The following is a 20,659-nucleotide window of genomic DNA, read 5'->3' as shown; positions in this document are numbered from 1 at the left end:
GCAAATGTAGACTGCAAAACGGGCAAACAATTGTTGGAACAACAAAGTAATGTCTATTTTTCTCGTGTATTAATGCATACAGTAACACCAACAAATATATTATACATACATACAAACATAAATAAATAAATGCATACATATACATACATATATATTTTAATTAAGCGACTTTGAATGCGTAACCTTAAGTGTTTACAATTTACGATCTTCAAACCATTCTCTATACATATATTATTATTGATGTATAAATGATAATTGTATGAAGATATAAAATAAACTTAAAAAAATATATAAAAATAAAATAAAAAATGCAATGTTTAACTTCAATTAAAATATAACTAAAACAAAATGAAAAAAACTGTTTTCTTTACGACAGCGAATAATAGCGCTGAAGCTGTTTTCACAGTCATATTTTTTTGCTTTTGTGTTTTTTTGGTTATTTCGTTTTATATTTTTTTTTTTGCATTTTGTTATTTTTTTTTAATTTTCTGTATTTTGTTATTTTTTTAATTTTTTTGTTTTATATATTTTTTTGTATCTCGTTATTTAGTTGTTTTAATTATTATATTTTATTTGTTTGCCAAATTTTCTCTTTTTATTTTCATTGTTTTTAAATGATTATTTTTTATTTTCGTTTTATTATTATTTTTTTATTACTTTTTATTACTTGTTTATTATCTTTTTTTATTATTTTTAAACTCTTGCAACCAGTTGAGAGTATTAAAGTTTTGTTCACCTAACGGTTGTATGTATCACCTATGTAAACCTAAGCGAGATAGATATAGGGTTATATGCATATATGTATGTATGTATATAAATGATAAGGATGACGAGAAAAATTTAAATCCAAGTGACTGTCTGTCTGTCCGTCCGTGCAAGCTGTAACTTGAGTAAAAATTAAGATATCTTCAAATCTTAGTACAAAAAAATTTGAGTTCGTAGATGGGCGTAATAGGACCACTGCCACGCCCACAAATCGCCATTAACCGAAAACATATAAAGTACCATAACTAAAAACTAAATTAAGATATGAAACCCTAATCTGGAACAAGGAATCAAGGTAGAAAGGCACCAGTGAGCAAAAAATTTTGAAAAAGTGGTCGTGGCCCTGCCCTCTAATAAGTTTAATGTACACATCTCCTAAACCAAACTACATTAACTAAAACTACAAGAACCAAATTTACCTGGCACGAATATTATAGGTGCGAAAATGAATGAAATCGGAAGATAACCCCGCTCACTCCCCATATAACGGTACTTTTCAAAACCACTAAAGCCGCAATAAATCAATAACTAATTACATTAAATTTAATGGAGGCCGGCCTGAAAATTGGACGATGGGCGTGGAACCGCCCTTTTTTTTTGATAAAATGACATATCTCGGGACCCGACTGACCGATTTCGACTAAACTTATTACGTGACATTTTTCCTATGTGAAAATGGGCGAAATCGAACTACAACCACGCCTGCTTTCCACATCGCACAACTTTAAACTCCATTTGATTCTTTCACTTTCCACTACACAAATCGAGAAGTAATTAATATAATAGGATACAATTTTGCACTAATAATTAGTTCAAAGTATGCCACCTTAAGACCAAATATTGCCCAAATCCATCCAAAACTATTCAAGCTCCTAGGTACCGAATATGTGGGCCCCAGTACCTACAGTGATATTTGACCAAATATATCGGTCAATGTATGGAATATACAATTGAAATTCAGAGACAATCCTTTCCTGACAATAGTTACTCTGTGAAATGGGTTGAATCATGTCAATGCAAGTTCAATATTGACTTCTTAAGCTTGAAGAAAGTCTGGTTTATTGTTAAAGACTAATAACTGCAAATAACCCCACAAAAATGTGTCTAATAATGTTCATTCACAACTTCTTGGAGACCATTCAATGTCACAATTTCTTGATAATAATATAATCTCTAAAATTTTCAATAATTCGGTTGTTGCGCGTGCTGTATGTCACGTAGCCCCGTCTTGCTGGAACCAGATGTTGTCAAGCTCAACTACTTCCAAGTACGACCATAAAAAGTTGGTTATCATCGATCTATACCACTCTCCATTGACATTAATGATGTCTCCAGCTTCGTTTCGAAAGAAGTACGGACCGAGGATTCCACCAGACCAAACCCACACCAAACTTTCAATATAAGTAAATGTTATGGTTGATGATTAATAACTTGTGGATTTCCTGCGCACCAAAATCGAAAATTTTGTTTATTTACCGCACCATTCAGATTTTCTTTAACATTTAAAAAAAAAATGTTATCATTTTCAAGTGGTTTCAAGGCAAAATCAGCAAATTCACAATGTTTACGGTAGCCCAATCGCTTCAGATCTTGAACAGTTTGGTAAGGATGTAAGCCCAAATCCTTTCTCAAAATCCGCCAGGTTGCGGTTTGAGACCTTCGCAATCCTTGAGATCGTCTTGGAATCGATAAATTTCGGTCACCAGCAGCACTTGCCTGAACGGCAGCAATATTTTCTTACGATTATCTGAATACAATGGAAGAAAATACAGATCAAGATAAGGACTGTACCGAAAAGAAACTGCACACAATGTTTTATTTGTAACGTAACGGATATTATTAAGTTTTGCTTGTAAACTTTTTTTTAATAACAATTAAAAAGAACTTTTACCACTTTTAATTAAAACTGGTAAAAAAATGATTCTCTTAATTTATGCCGAATTTTTCGTTTGATACCCTTCATTAAATTCTGCACACCTCCTTTTGTAATGGCGCGATTTGCCTTAAGCCATTTTTTTCGGCAAGTCGATGATCCTTTTTCAAGTTCCATTTGTTAATTGCCCAATACTTTCTCTATCGGGCGAAATTCTTAGACACTCCTTCTTATAATTGTCGGCCGATATAGTACCCTTTGTGAAAAATGGAGTGGTCTTAAAGCCGCAAGAGCAAATAGCCTTGCAGATGAGTATGTTCTCGCCAAATTTTTCTATTTCAATTGTCCATCTTTTGGTTTCGTAAATAATTGGGGACCTGGTAATGTTATTGAGTCCATTTTTACGTATGTTTCATCGTCCATTATAACACACTCAACAGAAACGTTTAGCAAACGTTCGTACAACTTCCGTAGCCTTGTTTTCCCTATTTTTATTTGTCGTTGACCTTTTGGGAATCTTTTGTTTATTATTAGTTTTTAAATTATTTCTTTGCTTCACTCTTTGAATCATAGTAGCACTGGTTTTAGCTTTTTCCGCCAAATCGCGCACAGACATTGATTTGTTTTGGTTTATGAAGGCCAACACCTTTGCTTCAAGATTTGGATCATTAGGGCCTTTTCTTCGCCCATTTTTTGATAAATCTTTAAGAGAACAGGTTTCACTCAACTTTATTATAATATTTTCCACACCATTTACACTGAATTTAAACCATTTTGCTAGCTTTCTGTATGAAATGCTTTTTTCGGTGCAGTAATTGTGCGCAATTTGCCTACGCACGTGCTTTTTGATTCGAGGTACATCGCGAAAATGATATTACAAATTACGCAGAAAGAAAAAACATTAGAAGCACAGCTGACCACGCTTTATAACGGTAATTACCGCAATGTCATCAAACGATTACTTCATGAGAAATATTGAATTGAAAGTGTGCAGTTTCTTTTCGGTACAGTCCTTATATAAAAAATGACCGAAACGACTCTTAGAACTCAAAACATTCCTATTAGTCAACACGATATTATACCATGTAAATAAAATCTCACGGTACGAATAGATAGATTTGCATGTAAAATTAAATTTAATTTTAATTTATTTTTTACACGTTTATTTTTTTGCACGTATTCATTTTTTTAAATTGGTCCTAATAGTGAAATTTGTATGAAAATTATTATTTTTTGTTTTTTTTACACGACTTTTACTTGCACGAGTAATTTACTGTCGCAGTTAAGGGGGTATTCTGGTTTAGAAGCCCGAATTTTAGGTATTTTTTTAACGCTATAAAAAAAATTAATTATCAATTTTTTTCATGTTTTTTTTTGTGAATATTCTAAGACTACAAAATATAAATAATAAAGAAAAAAAATTAAATTTAAAAAAACTTCAGGTCGGCGAAGTAGAGACTGATGATCAATGGCTTTTCCTGGTGTGCAGGATATACATAAATGCTTTCCGTGACCTAAAATGAAAATTTATGCGAAATCCATGAAGAAGTAAAAGTGTAGTTATCGCACTACGAAACGTTTTTGAAAAAAAATGTTTATAAAATGGTGTAGGTTTAAAATAAAAGTTTCGTATTTTCCATGTTTTTTGTGGTTCGGAATTTTTTAAAAATAAAAAAAAATTATTTCGAAAGCTCTTCGTGGTACGATACTATAATGTATAAGGAAGCTCTGTGTAAAATTTCATGTGTATCGGTTGAGTAGAACTTGAGATCTCATGCACACCGTTTCTAGAAAAGTAGTTATGAGAAAAACGCGTTTAAAGTTTGAGAACTAGTCGCGCGCAGTCGGAGTCGGAGTCACAAAATGAGCTATAACTCGGAAAATAAATTGAATTTCGAAAAATCCTCTTAGGAACATTTTCTTGAAGGGTTATACTATAAAAATATGCAAAAAAATCGATTTTTTCGAATTTCAAAACCAGAATACCCCCTTAATCGTGCAAAAAGACGATCAAGTGTATATTCATAGAGAAGCATCAAAATCAGTGTCAATTTATTGTGTAAATTCTTGAGAAATTTCTACTGCTTCCATATCTGATCCAATATCACACCAGGTTTGACTAAAAAATTGAGAAATAACAAACTTCTTGATTCCTTAAATATTTTCCACTTTAGAAGTAATAACAGATGTTCTCGTGACATTTCTTAATCCGCGACTTAACATATTGTAATGTTTAGGTTTATGAAAGTATTTTTTCAAAAATAACATTACTTAAAGATACCAAAAGAGTTACTTGCCAACGAAAAAGAACTAAAGTCGTAACTCAACCAACTTTTCGGAAGATTTGACTCTTGTGTAATTGAATATAGAAGAATATAGGAGTCTAGTGTATGTTCTTGTTATTCTGTATTCTATTTCATTATGACAGCCTTTTGATTTATACCGTTTTGTTGTTCGTTTCGCCACTCTAAAAGTTTGGGTATAATCACATACATTTACTAAAAAAATAGAAATGTAAAAATATGAAAGCAATCATTTTATCATCAAATAATTTGTGCAACATTTTGCATTTCCTACAACACGCAACATCAATGTAAGATATTTAGTTTCGATTCGGGTGCAACATTTGTACATTTAGAGAGTAATCTTCCCGTAACCAATTCGTCAGCTGTCAAGTAAAATTTAAACACTCTGCCCGAAGGCAGCTGCTAACTCTTTGTATTTGTATTTATTTTTATATTATTATACTAACATATTTTAATATGTACCTGTAACCACAAGGAACCAAGGAACATACAGACATATCCAGAAAACATTTGTAAAACTGCGGCATCGGCAAATGTGCAAATTTGTAAGAAGAAAAAATAATTCGTCTGTTGATCATTAAAGTGTAATTTATAAAAGCTTTACCTTTCGTAATAAGAAAAAAAGCGAGACAACAAAATGAGCGGTGTGTGCGGCAGCTGACGAAAGTTGACCAAAGCATGTATAAGCGGTCATTGTCTGCGCGCATGCGTACGTTATATTCTACATAGGAATACATAGGAGACGCTTTCGGTTTGGTTATTCATTCATTAATTTAACGCAGCAGCTGCCATAGTGAGTTCAAGATATGTTTGTGCTGTTGTTTTAACGGCTGAGAAGGCAGAAGCTGTCTGTGGTCATGTGTTTTTTGAATGACTGACACTTTGCGGTTAAAGGTTGGAGTCACAAGCGACTGTGGATCTTATGTGTCGATACTACATACGTATATTTATGTAAGTATATGATACAGACGTATGTACATACATATATACTTATTTAAGTGGTAATATCCAAAGATTTGGTTGAAGTTGATACGGTAAATAGTTTCGGAGATATATGTATGTATATTTGCAAAATTTTTTATTCAGTGTAATCGGCTCCCATAGAGCAGAATAGATGATGGAGTCATGTGTAGAAAGTGCAAGTGAAGAAAGTTCTCTGAGCGCTATTCACTTGGGAGTGGTCAGAAACGATTATTTTACATATGGCTCAAGCTGCTCACGACTTCCGATCTTAGACCAAGGTAGCCAAAGAACATCCGTTTAAAGGCGAGCTAAAGTGAGAAAGCGAACCATCCCTCCCCAGGGTTTTGTGCGGGGTTTGGGACCCGCTATGTAAAAAACGCGCCCAATGAAAAGGAAACATGAGTCCTTCGCGCTGTTGTAACTCGACTATAACCGTGTAACTGTTGTCTACGTAAATAAAGAAGAGGAAGAATCGGCTCCAATGTCTATTGTGTTATGTCTGAACTTGGCATTCCCTCAGACGCATTAGCTAGCTCCATCCGAGTCGGGAAGGACCTCCCCGCGCTCTCGACCAACAAAGACCAAACTCTACAAGTCACTCATCTTCTGATTAGTCGGTGCTGAGAGTGTTCAAAAGAAAGGTTTTGCGAAAGATTTATGGTCCTTTGTGCATTGACAACTGTGAATACCACAGTTATACTGATTGATGAACTGTACGAGTTATACGGCGACATTGACAAGTTCAGACAATCAAGAGACAGCGGCTACACTGGTCAGGACATGTTGTCCGGATAGATGAGAACAATCCAGCTTTGAAAGTATTCGACGTAGTACCCGCTGGTTGTCATTTCGGTAGTTTATATATTCAGAAATACCACTCTTTAAGGTGTTTTCAAAATACAAATTATTTTCAAAGTTGTAGCCGTTTTAGTATGGCAACGCGGTCGGTTTGGTCTTAACATAAAATTTGAAACGCATTCTTCTTGAATATCTGTCGTTTAATAAAAAAACTTGTTTCAAATTTTTTTTTGTTATAAAATGGTTAGTAAAACACTCGAAACTTGGGCTCTAGAATAAAATGTTTCTGAAACAGTTAACTCTAATACTGAACAGGATTAATTGCCATACACTTCCACACTTTTAACACTGTTACCTCATAAAAGATAACACTTTTTAAATTAGTTTTTCTTTTCTTTAAAAAAAATATATACATAGTACATATGTATGTACATATGTATATAATCGTCTTCACGTCACGTTGGTTATGCCAAAATCTGCAGGCCGGGACTAGTGCAATTTGAGACACAATAATAAAAACAAATTAAGCACCAGGCACGACCTACGCAAAATGACACTATATTACACATACATATATGTATGTATATAGTAGACGAGAGAAACAGGAAAAGCGACTAAAGTGCATTATATGACTTAAATGCTAGCGAGAGAATAAGATGTTATTAACAGTCGTAAAGTTGTAAGAAAAAAGGCAATCCCGCTACTTTTACCACGAGGCACAACGATCACCTGCCGCCGAAATGCCAACTGACATTTCGTTATTATCACAAATTACGACATTTATTTTAGTTTTCTTATTTTTTTTTATACACAAATGTACTTTAGTGCCCACTATAGCCGCCGAGGGCGCCGCCAAAGCATTCATGCAATTAATTTATTAAAATGTGAATGTGGCGAACTACCGTTGGCGCGTTGCAAACAGACCGTTCGGTTGACGACAAAGTGTGTTAGTGACTGGAGCAATTAATCGCTTGCAAAAATAAAAGAAAAATACACAAATAAAAACAACAACTTCAGCAGATGCACTCCAAAAGCACTAGCGGCACTTCTGGCAACCGCATTCTACAATTAACACACATGCTTATGCATGCACTTGTGTTGGTAGGAAGCATAAATACTTTTTTACATAATAAAATGAGAATTTTAGTTCACAAAAGGATATTTTATTTAAAGGTGCAAAATTGTTGCCATTATTTGTTGGGAGGCTTGAACTGCAGTGACTCAATTAATTCACCTCAGGTTGAAATCGCGGTGTGAGCAGCGCAGCTTAGCGACAAACCCTAATTTTTCTGGCGCTTCAAAAAAATTTATTAATATTTTTTTATTGAAGTCAGTATAGACGTTTGCTGTAAATAAATTAATAATTATTAGCACTTACCACTTGGCCCACACCTTTCCCAGATGAATGTTTTTTTTTTTTATTTATAACCTTGAAACATATGCGAAATATGAAAGGAAAAAACTTTAAAAGAAAAAAATTGAAAAATTAAAATTGAAAAAAAAATTAAAAATTGAATAAAAATAAAAAATAAAAAATAAAAAATAAAATTTAAAAAAAAATTAAAAAATATACGAAATTAAAAAAATTAAAAAAATTAAAAAATAAAATGAATTAAAAAAATAAAATAAAAAAATAAAAAAAAATAAAATAAAAAAAATAAAAAATTAAAAACAAAAAGAAACAAACTTGAAATGCAAAAAAATTTGAAGAGAAAAAATTCAAAAAAAAATAATAAAAGTAAAAAGCTGTATGAATGTAATGAATCAAAATAAAATTATAAAAATAGTTTATCATAACAATAATCAAAATTATATTTAAAAAAGTATCATGAGTTCAATTATTAAAAAAATAATAAGATTCAGTAATCTTGCTGGTAAAAGTACATATATTGTATTTACTTTTTGTTATAAAATTTTAAGTTGAATTTGAAAAGAAAAAATAAATTGAAACAAAATAAAATTTTAAAAGAAAAATATTTAAATGATAAAATTAAAAAAAAAAATTAAATAACTAAAAAAAACATTTAAAAAGAATTTGAAAAAAATTGAAAAGAAAAAAACTTAAAGAAATTAAAAAAAAAAACTTAAAAAAATAAAGAATTAAAAAAAAGATTAAGAAAGAAACTTAAAAAGAAAAAAATAAATTAATGTTCTAACGAATCAAATAAAAATAGTTAATCATAACAATAGATAAAATTAAAATTAAATAAGTATGATCACTTCAATTATTAAAAAAAAATAACATTTAGTAATTTTATATATTATACTTACTTGTTATTATACGCAGAAAAGGGCATATTAAGTTTGCCATGACTTTTTTGAAAGGCCGAAGACCCTATAAAAGTTAGATATGTACATACATATTGTATGTATGTACATGCATACACACTATATAAATGCTCAGGTTGACCAGCTTAGTGGATTTAGCGATTTCCGACTATGCGTCTGTCTGTATATACGCGAAATAGTTGCCTGGTTTTTGAGACATCAGTCTGAAATTTTGCACACATCCTTTTCTTTCCAAGAAACTGCACATTTATCGAACCATTATACCTGTAGCTTTTAGTTGCCAATCAAAATCAACTTCTTGTAATGAACATTTTTTTATTTCAAAAGCTATTTTCACGAGATTTGGTACGGATTGTAATCCAAGGAAACGCTTCAATTTCCGAACATTGTTCAGATCGGATCACTATAGCGTTTAGCTGTCATATAAACTGACCGATCAATATTAAGTTTATGTAAGAAAAACTTGAAACTAGGAAAGTTAACTTTTATTCGTGGTTTTTACTCACTTTCTCAATGTTTTTTTTTTTTAGATATTTTTAACACAGTCAATAGTTTGGCTTGAAATAAAATGTATGTGATAATAATAATGATATGTGTAATTGTACAATTAGACCCTTTCATCAAACGGTTGCTGTAGTAACAGTAAAAAAACGGGATTTTTGTTGCTGTAGTAGGGGTTTAAAATATCACACAAGCAATTGTGTATATTAAAAAACCATTACAGACTATAAATAAATGTCGATCGCACACATGAAATAATACAAGCAATGAAATTTATAAATGGGTATAGCAGAGCATACTTAAATATGCTCAAAAAAAGTATGGTTAATACCAATATTAAATGGCATCGTCAAAAAGTAGTTCGAGGCATATTAAAAACTACTTTGTAGATCTCTTGCTTGCGAATATGCATTTATATTTATGTATGTAATAACAAAAAAATATCAAGTTTAATTTTTTTTATAAAAATAAAAATAAATATTATGTGTCACTAACCTCACTTTACCTCACAGGTTTTATGCATCTCAGTTGTTCCCTAAAAATAATATCGTTGCACATTTGATTTAATCCACACACAAGTTAGAGTTAATGCTTGCAATAACTGTAAAAAAGAGCAATAACTTTCGACAAACACTCGAAACCCATAGCTTCCAAATCAAATTATGCACATTATTAAAAGCACATGCGGAAAACTTTATTCAATACACAAGCTTTGCGCAAAATATTATATTATAGTATATGAAATAACTAAAACAATACATTATAGGAAAACACAAGACAGTCAGTTCATTAAAAAAAAGTATAGCATTAAATAAAATTAAATAATGTTTAGATGTATTTTATTAAGAGTGTATGCAGCAGTATATTCAAACACCATTCACATTCACTGCTTCACCAATGTTGCCGTTGATTTGCTGAAATGGTTGCATCGCGGACAGCGTTAATTGCGGCTGAATCGCACTTTGTTGCGCTGGCACTTGTGCGCTCTTCTCCTTACTATCCAACAGCACACGCACCACCTCCGAAGTGAACTTTTCCACCAATTGCAGTGCGCGAGTCGCGGGTAACTCCAACAGCGAAGCAGATACGAATTCACCAAAAGCGGCATACTTCTGTTCGGAATTGCTCAAACAACGACGATTGATTTGTAAATTATTATAAGCAGAACGTGCTGACGCCAAAGTATGCTGCTGCTGCTGTTGCGGCTCCTTACGCTGTCCAACAGCATTGTTTGTATTGTTGTTGTCATTGTTGTGGCTGGTATTGAATGTACTATGCGGAATGTTTGTATGCGATTGTGAATGCAGACCAACGCCACCGGACGACGAAGTGCGCTCTTGCATTGTATCTAAGCGGCGTATTTTGATTGCTGGCGGTTGTAGTGGTGCAGGTGAAGCGGAATATTTCAATGGGCGCTTACTTAAGGCGCCCAATGACGATGATGTCGCAGCGTGATGGCTTCTATTATATGGCGATCTGGAATGTGGCTGGCGTTGTTGCATGCTGAGCAATGTCGAAGCGGCGCTTAGCTTCAAGGGATGCGCGCTGCGGGTGTCGTCACCGCTCTGACTAGCGCTAGAAAAAAAAAGCAATAAAATTGTTAATAATTAAAATTAATGCAAGTTGAAGTGAAAGTGTTATTACGATTCTTCATCGGCGGCATTTGCATCATCTGCATCGGGTTCCTCCATTTTAACGGCTAACAGACCATTAGCGAATGTTGCCATATCAGCGCTGCTGTTGTTGCCACCACCCTCGCCGCCGCCATCGCTATACGAATCACGATTTCCAATTGTCGCTGCTGTTGAATTCAGTATTTGTTGTTGCTGGTGTTGTTGTTGCAAATATTGTTCCGACTGTTGCTGACGACTACTGGGCTGTTGTTCATCATCATCGTCGCCGGTGTCCGCAAGCGATGTACGCGGTTGCATGCTTTTGTACGAACGACGCGGCCGTATGTGTTCCGAGAGGAAATGCAAATGTTGAAACAGCGGCCATGGTGATTCAATATTTTGGCCAGGATTCTCATCACGTACTTGCTCGAGGCGACGCTTCTCCAGATTATAGCGATTGCGCAGCTGCAGCATGCGATCCTTCAGCAAGGACACTAAAAAACCAAAATTAAAGAAAGTTTTACTTTTATTAGAAATTTATTGTTGATGAAGTGACATAGTGCCGGCAGGTGCAGCGGTGGTTGCTTCTAACTGTTATTTCAGATTGTAAACAAACACAACACTAATACATACATACATGCATATGTATGTTATATTTGCGGCCGAATAGTTCACCTACTACCATTGACATGCTACTCGTATGAGAAAAGACCACATGATTTCAATGCACGCCGATCTAACTAACAATAACAAAAACAACTAAACACGGCTGATTTTGTTTACAAACGATTTATGTCCACATATTTTTATATTTTTTATACTGCTGCTCATTTTTCTTATACATATATACATATATTTTTTCCAATTGTTTTTTCTGCGTTCTCTTTGTGATTTGCTGCCATGCGCAAAGCAATATCACAATAAACAACTCAATGAAAGCTTTACTAATTATTGACCGCCTCAATACTTCCGTTGGGTGGTTTTTTGAGTTATTTTCTACCTACAAATGTATTGTGTTTGCTCTCTTCCGTCCCTCACTATCACAATCTCTTCAATTTAGTTTACTGTAAATACTTATTTAATCATTAGTAAGTAGATGCAGTATTTTATAATTAAATTTTTTAACAAATTAAGGGTGATTCAGCAATAAGTATATTTAAAGATACGTATGTATGTACATATTATGTAGTATAAACATTGTACATTTGTGCTTTATGGAAAGTTGAAACGAATACGAACACAAAAATTAATTAAATAAAAAATAATTGTTTTTGAAAAAAAAATATATTTTGTAGTGAACACAAATCCATAAAATTCTTTTATCAACCCCTATTATATTATAACATGCATTTATGCTTATGTATAGCCATTGTAATTAATATTTCATTTACGTACATACATACATACATATGTATGTGCATTTATCTTTACATTTCAGAAATTGCTGCCCTAACAAAAGCCTGAATAAATCCGAATAATTATATTAGTAATATATGTACAAGCACAAAATATTTATTAATTATAGATTTTCCATAACCAACCCACAACTATATTATCTACAAAGTGGATATACATACATATGTATCTTCAATGGTTAACCATCTGTATACACCAACCACCACCATCATATCAAGCCGCAATTGCATTTCAACTACTAATTACTCACCATCAAAGCCCAATTTGTTGGAAATCTCCTGCCATTGATGCGCTGTATGCAGTTTGTCCTTGAAACTGGCTGAATTGCGGTCGTAAAAGCCAGGACGTGCACGAAATTCTCGTATGAGACTCAAATCGAATTCGCCTGTTGGCGCATAGCCACGACCACGTTTGGATGGTTGCGGATAATCATAATTTACGTAGTCCACGGTGGCCGAGTTGTTATGGAGAGTTGCGCTATTCCCTGTTGGTTCTGTAAAGAGGGGCGATGACAAAATAAAGTTTACATCATTTCATTTTAATTTATACGAAAAACGTAAAAATATTTGCGGCAAGCATTTGTGTTGTATTTATCTCTGTATTGTAAGTTAACATTGACATTTACTTTATGCATACAAACATATGTAACATTAACCTCAAATTTCAAAAAATATATTTTTACATAAATTATAAAAAATCTTTAATCCGATGAACAAGCCGCGATTTCGAGATTATATAATTAAATATCAATAACTTATTTATTTAAGTCAAGATCAAACACGCAGGCATTTCCCACAGTTATCACTGTAGTCAACATATAACACTATATCATAGATACATACATAGTATGTATGTATGTATGTATGTATTTCAAAAAGCTAACCGACTGATATAGGTAAAATTATCTGAGGAGTGCTAACCTTGCGATTGTTCTATAAAATTAACGATTGAAAATTTCGATTCTAAACCCCTAATAGCTCGAACGTATGTATGTATGTATGATGTATCTTTAAAAATAATACTTCTAATAGCAACTTTCATGAAAAAATGTAAGTAAAAATTTTATTTAGAAGCAAATATGTTGAATTTTTTATTTGGAAACATTAAAAATATTGGAAATTAGAAATAAAAAAAAATATAAGAAAAAATATATATTAAAAATATACATACTATGTATGTATGTATGTATGTATGTATATGTATATTAAAAAAAACGTATTAAAAAATGTTGGGAAAAACTTACATTGAAAAAGAAATTGGAAAAAATATTTATGTAACTATAATATTAAAAAAAAAGTATTAGAAAAAACACATCTTGAAAATTTTTTTTGATATTTGTTTGAAATAAATAAATTGTTAGCTGTAGCCAATCACCTATTTTAAACACAAATATTATTTAACACCCCAGCTTAATACTTTCTTTTTAATTTTTTTTCAAGACATTGTATGTAAAGCGTTTTCCAGGCCATGAACCATATCTTTCTTTTTATATATTGACAATATGGTATGGTATGCATTAATACGTAACCCTGCTAAATGTAAAAGCTTTCTAAGCAAAATTAAAAATTGTGTTTATTTGAACACTCATTTATTATCATATTTTTTCAGATGTTATTCTCTAAGCTTTTAGTTTTAGAGAGATTTAACTTGCTCCTTGAATTAAGCACTTTATAACTAACGATAATTTTTTCTCGTATTTACATATATCGTTTATAGCTTATTTACTGTCAGATAAGTATGAACGAACCAGTATAGATTTATATAATAAATAACAGCTCACAGATATAAAGCTTTCTCGACATTGTATGCACTTATATGTATGGATGTATTCGTATTTATATTTAACTATTTTTATAAATACTATGCACAATCATTTTTATTAATCAAACATATCATCATGTTAATTATAGGTAAATATGTATCAAGTGTATACAGGTACACACATGCAAATGCAAAGTCATATTTTTATTGCAAGCGAGAGAAACTAGCGCAAAATTCATGAAATTCACCAAAACTTTAACCGTGGAAATTACTTTGCAACACATTTGATTACTTTGCACAAATACTCACATTTTTATAACACAAATTTAATAGATGGATTTATTTTCATGTGCATTGTTTATTTCTATGGATTTTTATTTATCGCAATTACGGATTGTTTATTTTCACGTGACGTCTAATTACGATTTTATTTTTTTTACACATTTTTCATTGTACATACATACATACATACATATATGACTATTTATATACATACATATGTATGTACTTATATACTTAGGCATAAATATTTAATATTTGCATTTGCTTTAAGCTATCTTTTGTGATTAAGCAGCGACCGCGACGGAAACTTTCGATATTCCAGAATATTGCGAATAGCAAACGTTACAATACTTAAATATTGCCCAGCCGTTTTCTTACTTGCATGCTGAACTCGACAAGTTAACTTAAATTTTTTAACAAGTAAAAAGATCGCACAGCAAATTTATACATTACTTACAACAACAACAATAATGCAAACGACAATGTGGAAAAATCGAAAAATTTATTGTCAACCAGAGATACGAAACTATTATTTATATTTTAAATATTTTTTATAGTTTAATTTAATTTCATAAGTTAATAGTAGACAGTAAGCGGCAGCATATTGGTAGCGCAAACGTTGGAGCTACAGACCACCAACACCATGCCATGGCGCTTCGTGAATTTGAGAGCCGTCTCTCACGACGCTCTTTTTTTTGTCACAAATACGCGTGCTCGCAAAAGCGCTCTTTGGGTTTTGTTTGTGCATTTATTTTTTTCTGTTGTTTGCCGCGAAGCTTCAGCGATTTAACGGCAAATTATCGACGGTGGTAAGATTGCTCTCGTATTCTCATTCTCATTCACATTTTAATCACCCCAAACCGCGCGCATTCGCTCTCACGTTCCTTCTCTCGCATTGCTCTCTATTTGCACATTCGTGCCGCTGTACGTACTGAGCAAAGTTGAAGAACAAAAAATTAAATATATTTTTCTACTTGCACAATGATATGTACAATTAGTTTAGCGTAAAAAACTATTTAATATATGCTGGTCGCTGCTGTTTATATTACATATTATTTATGAAATCAAAAAATCTTTGAACTTTAAAAGAATGGTAAAAAAAATAAACGTAAATTTGCTGCGGAACTTCGTTGGCATTTTGTTACAATGAAAGTTTTTAATATGGCAAATGTTTTATAATAACTCGCATTGATTATATTAAATATTTTTTGTATGTATGTATGTAAATAAAAAGTGTGCACATGGCTATGTAAGCGTGTATGTATATAAAATACATATACAATATTTTTATATGTGTTTGTGTTTGCTTACTATTAATGCATATATATGTATATGTATGCATATATTTGCGCAGATATAATTTATAATTTATTAGAGGCTCCTCGGTCATCGCACTACCCCTCCGCTCACCAACTTTCATGGCATAAAATCCATGTTATCTGCGGTACAGCGCGCCGTGCGGCCTATCGCTTGTATGTCTATTGTGAATTGTGCTATAATTTTTACATGTCGACTTTTTCAACTTAAATTTAATACTACATATATGCATGTACATACTATGTTTATATGCATGTAATTATATAAATAATTAGTATCTACAACATTTATGCTTTTAAAAATATTTTATGTAAAACAAAGAAATACTTACCAATTTGATTATCCATTTAAACAGAAATTTTTATTTTCACAATTAAATAATATGCGCAAAAAAAAATATTTTTTATTTCAAAAAATTTCTACGCATAAAAATGCACGTCAAAAATCGATTTTTAGCCAACTATTTTTTTATTTTTATTTTCTCTACTCTCTTTTAAATATGTATGAATTTCATAAGTAAAATACATTTAAGTTTTAAAATATTATTTGCCGTTCGGCACATATAACCCGTTCTCCGCTGCTAACACAACAAACGACCGCACACAACGACAATAATTTTAAAACTAAAATATGAAATTTTATTATTTTGCTTTAACACTTACGCTGCTCCTCGTACACACATCGTGTTACGCTTAAATATAATGAAAATGTAAAAATGACGAGCCAAGGCAACAGAAGAAAATATATAAATTTATAATGGCAATTCACATGTATAAGTTTTTCGAATATTTGTAATGGCATTAAAACACGAAGGCGCGCTCACGCCGAACATGATAAAAACAAAATGCAGAATACACATACACAGTAGCATACATAAGAGAGCGAAAAACTACAGCGGTGAGAGGACAGTTGCTCTTCGTTTGGTTCTTACCTACATCAGACTATCGCTTGAAACGTGTATGTGTAAGCGTTGTGCTGCTGTGCCTCTCTTTAGTTGCAAGTAATGGTTCAGAGTCTTGAAACATACCGGTTTTGCGTCTTGTGTTGCGACTCGGTACATGCAACATTGGTAATTTGCCATTAAGCCCAACTGACAAAACGTAAATGGCAAGGTAGCGCCACCAGCTTCTAACGAGGCAGCTTTTAATCGAGTTTTTGTCACATTTTTTTTTTTTTATAAAAAATTTAGCTAATCTCATCAACTACTAATCGAACAATTTATTGCAATTCTGTGAGTTTTTTGAAGGATAAAAATACATAAATTAGTTTTTTATGCACAGTTTGTCACAAAGTTGGTAACACGCATATTAAATAAATGGTACATACATACATACAAATGTAAACGATCAGCTTGACTAGCTGAGTCGTCTGTTTGTCTATCTGTATGTGCTCGAAGTAGTCCCTCAATTTTTGTGATATCGTTCTGAAATTTTGCACACGTTCTTTTCTCAACAAGAAGCTGAACATACATACATATGTATGTATGTCGGAACCGCCGATATCGGCTCGCTATAGCATACATACATATATCTTCCACAGAAATTGATCGAACTCTTGTATGGAAAACTTTTTTTATTTAATTTCAAAATCGTTATAAATTGGCTACAAATTTAAATTTAAATTATGAAGAACCGAGTGAAAAATATTAGACAATATATAAAAATTCAACGGTTAGTATTTTGAAAAATTTATTAAAAATTAGAAAAGCTGTACTTTATAATACAATTACTAGATTTAAACTAAATGGCTTACTGGGTTTCTCTCTTGCAGCAGCTCTCCCTAATTACTTTAAATATCAGTCGCGAAAATACATAACTGTAACTATATTTACATATTTGCATACCGTAAATACATGCAGACTTGTTTATGTAGTCGCAAGATAAAGAAAAGCTAAAAAATTAATTAAAAAATGTTTATAGAACAGTGAGAAAAAGCGTGACAAAGGCAATCTCTCGTGTTATTAGAGAAGATTTTAATAAAGAACGCATGTAGATAAGATACATATGCACAATAAGTTGTTGCAAATATGCATAAAAACAGGACACTCATGAAGAATCGTTAGAAATTCACATATATGCATACATACATACATACATATCGCCATCTAAAATGTAAATCAACGTAACATCGCTTTTCATAAGTTTAAAGGCGAAGGAAAAACGATGTAATAGAAACCACTCATATTGAAACAAAAATTTGAGTTTTGGTTATAAAATGGTTATGTCTGACAGTGTTTTACATTTTAGGTGACGATATATGAGTGTATGTATTAATAATCTAGGGTTTAACAAAAAAATTAAATTGATATAAAAAATTTTTGTTATGTAATTATATCAATGCCAATTAATAACTCATTAACTTAAGTAAATGTTTGCCACGCTGCCACATTTATGTCTACATGTATGTATAATAAAATTACACTTATGTATATCATAATATCATATCTGTTTGTAGCTGCATATTTTATCAATATTCATAGCTGTGTATGTATGCTTGCATTTTTATTTAATTTAATTTTTTTACTTATTTACTTAAATATGCGTTTGGCATTTTTCTATTTTATGTTCGTATTTCCGCTTATTAACTCTCTTCACACACACGCACACATCCGCTGAAGAGACCGTATAACACGCTCTTCGTTACGCGCTCACATCTAACTCTTACGCTCTTTCGATAATAGCTGAGATATTTTATTTACTATTTTAAGTATTTACTTTTATGTTTTAATTTAATATGTACAAAATGTGGGTAGAGAAAATTTTCTTTGTTGGTTGAAAAATAAATTAAAATAATAAAAAATGAAATAAATGAGAAAGCGTATGGCAAAATCGATAAAGACGGTGAATATCTTATGGGGGCGCTATTTTTAGTTGGTACGCATGTGTGTGTGTATACGAGTAAAGGTAATTATTTTCAATTGAATATTTGAAAAATATATATAAGAATGTATCAGTGTTTATTTTTTTTATGTGCCTATGATATATTATATATATATTAAACAGTTTAGAAAATTAAAAAAAAAAATTGAAAATTTATAAAAAACAATTAGAATTTTTTTTTTGTTTTTTTCTTTTCAATATTTGTGAAAGTTAGTGCCTCACAAATTCCAAATTGTTTGACATTGACGCTAGAAGAACTTAAAATAAACATTTTTCTATTTTTAAATGGAAATTTTCGAAAGCAAAAACAATTGCGAAAAATTTTCCGTCGCAAGCAATTCTTCTTCTTTATTGTCTACGCCAACCTTTATTGTCTACGCCTACCGCTTATATAGCCGAGTTATAGTCAAGTTAACAACAGCGCGCCAGTAGTTCTTCTTGATTCCAAGTGTAGCCACCAGGTCCTTCTCCACTTGGTCTTTCCATCGAAGTCATTTCGAGTCCATTCGGACGATATGAGCTAGCCAGCATAGGCGCTGTCTCTTAACTCGCTAAACTATGACAGTATCGTCGCAAACAATACAATAAAAAAAATATAATTAAAAAAAAAAAAATAAAAAAAAACAAAATAAAAAAAAAAAAAATAAAAAAAATAAAAATAAAAAAACAAAAAAAAAAATAAACAAAAATAAAAATAAAACAAAAAAAAAAACAAAAATAAAATAAGAACAAAATAAAAAAATAAAAAAATAAATAAAAAATTATTATAAAATTTAAAAAAATATATAACCGCATATATCAAGTATTCTGATAATTGTTGTATTTTTTATAGCCTAAATACATTTCTGCATAGTAATGACGAGGACAAAATAAATTCGTTTATCGATCAGATCATATGTATGTACAGTGATTGAATTATATGGCATTTTTTGTCTGTCTGAATTCGGTTTTATAAATAAGAGATGGTCAGGATTATGCTGCTTTTGTAATGTTTACTAAATGGAAGTTGATATCGTGACAGCCTCTCGGTAAAAACGTGTTTACAGTTTCAAGTGACTATAAAGCGCGCATCCTCTCAAGGGCGTATCTCCAAAACTATTAGTCGGTTAAACTTGAACACTTAGTACAATATTCTAGTGATGCCATAAATTTAAATAAAACAAAAAAAAATTTATGAAAAATTCCATGAAATCCCTTTTAATAATTGTCACTAGTTGTATCAACAGGTAGCAATTTGCTTCAGACTTGCTCTTACCATCTTTACCTGGCTTTTTACACTACCTCATCACACTCAACATTTTCAAGTTTCTAATATAAAATTAATATTAATATATATTTTTTTAATTTTTTTAATTACACTTTGTCCAAACTTTTCAAAAAAGTAAACAAAATGAGAAGCAGAATTTATAATTTCTAGAATCTTCTTGAATTATTTCATTACGACTTACCTGTTTGTACATGCCAAACAAATCATTTTTGTTAGAAAATATATAATTTTCAAAAACTATGAACAGAAAATTCTAAATTCTGACTAAATTGAAGATTCTTGTTCCAAAGTTAAAATATAGAGACGTACATACGTATTGGATGTGTCATTCAAAAATCTGTAAAATAGAAAAAATATTAATTAGAATTTGTTTTGGTGAAAATACGTTACATACTAATAAAACGGTAAGTGAACTTAAATTTTTTTAGCAATTAATTAATGGTTTTAAATGACACTTCGGTTGAGTATTAAAATGTATTGCAAAATATCCGACATAAAAAGTGCTCAGAACATAGAAAAGAGAAATTCTAAAAATTATTTCTCCACCCTTTTTATAAATAATAAAAAAAAAAAAACATTTTTTTCGACTGATGAAAATATTATAAAAGTAAAGAATATGGTGCTTGAAA

The 20,659-nt window shown here is 31.4% G+C and overlaps 1 protein-coding gene across 4 annotated transcripts in view; it reads right to left on the bottom strand.

Moving 5' to 3' along the window:
- Positions 1–10,164: 10,164 nt before the first annotated feature.
- Positions 10,165–20,659, bottom strand: part of LOC120781706 (putative uncharacterized protein DDB_G0272516) — a 30,610-nt gene continuing 20,115 nt past the window's right edge. For 2 of the 4 annotated variants that reach the window (XM_040113951.1, XM_040113946.1), the window contains 4 exons: positions 20,344–20,367; positions 12,775–13,017; positions 11,140–11,602; positions 10,165–11,070 (listed from right to left, as the gene is read on the bottom strand). In XM_040113951.1, the coding sequence (XP_039969885.1) occupies positions 10,362–11,070; positions 11,140–11,602; positions 12,775–13,017; positions 20,344–20,359 (1,431 nt within the window). In that variant the 5' untranslated portion in view covers positions 20,360–20,367 and the 3' untranslated portion in view covers positions 10,165–10,361. Of the gene's footprint in view, positions 11,071–11,139; positions 11,603–11,745; positions 11,842–12,774; positions 13,018–16,215; positions 16,312–20,343; positions 20,368–20,659 lie in introns of those variants that run through there. The other 2 variants (XM_040113939.1, XM_040113957.1) reach the window with 2 other exon arrangements.

The sequence above is a fragment of the Bactrocera tryoni genome, chromosome 1, assembly GCF_016617805.1.
Source record: "Bactrocera tryoni isolate S06 chromosome 1, CSIRO_BtryS06_freeze2, whole genome shotgun sequence".
Classification (NCBI taxonomy): Eukaryota; Metazoa; Arthropoda; class Insecta; order Diptera; family Tephritidae; genus Bactrocera; species Bactrocera tryoni.
The sequence above is the reverse complement of the archived record's forward strand: the minus strand, read 5'-3'. Positions and strand labels throughout refer to the sequence as shown.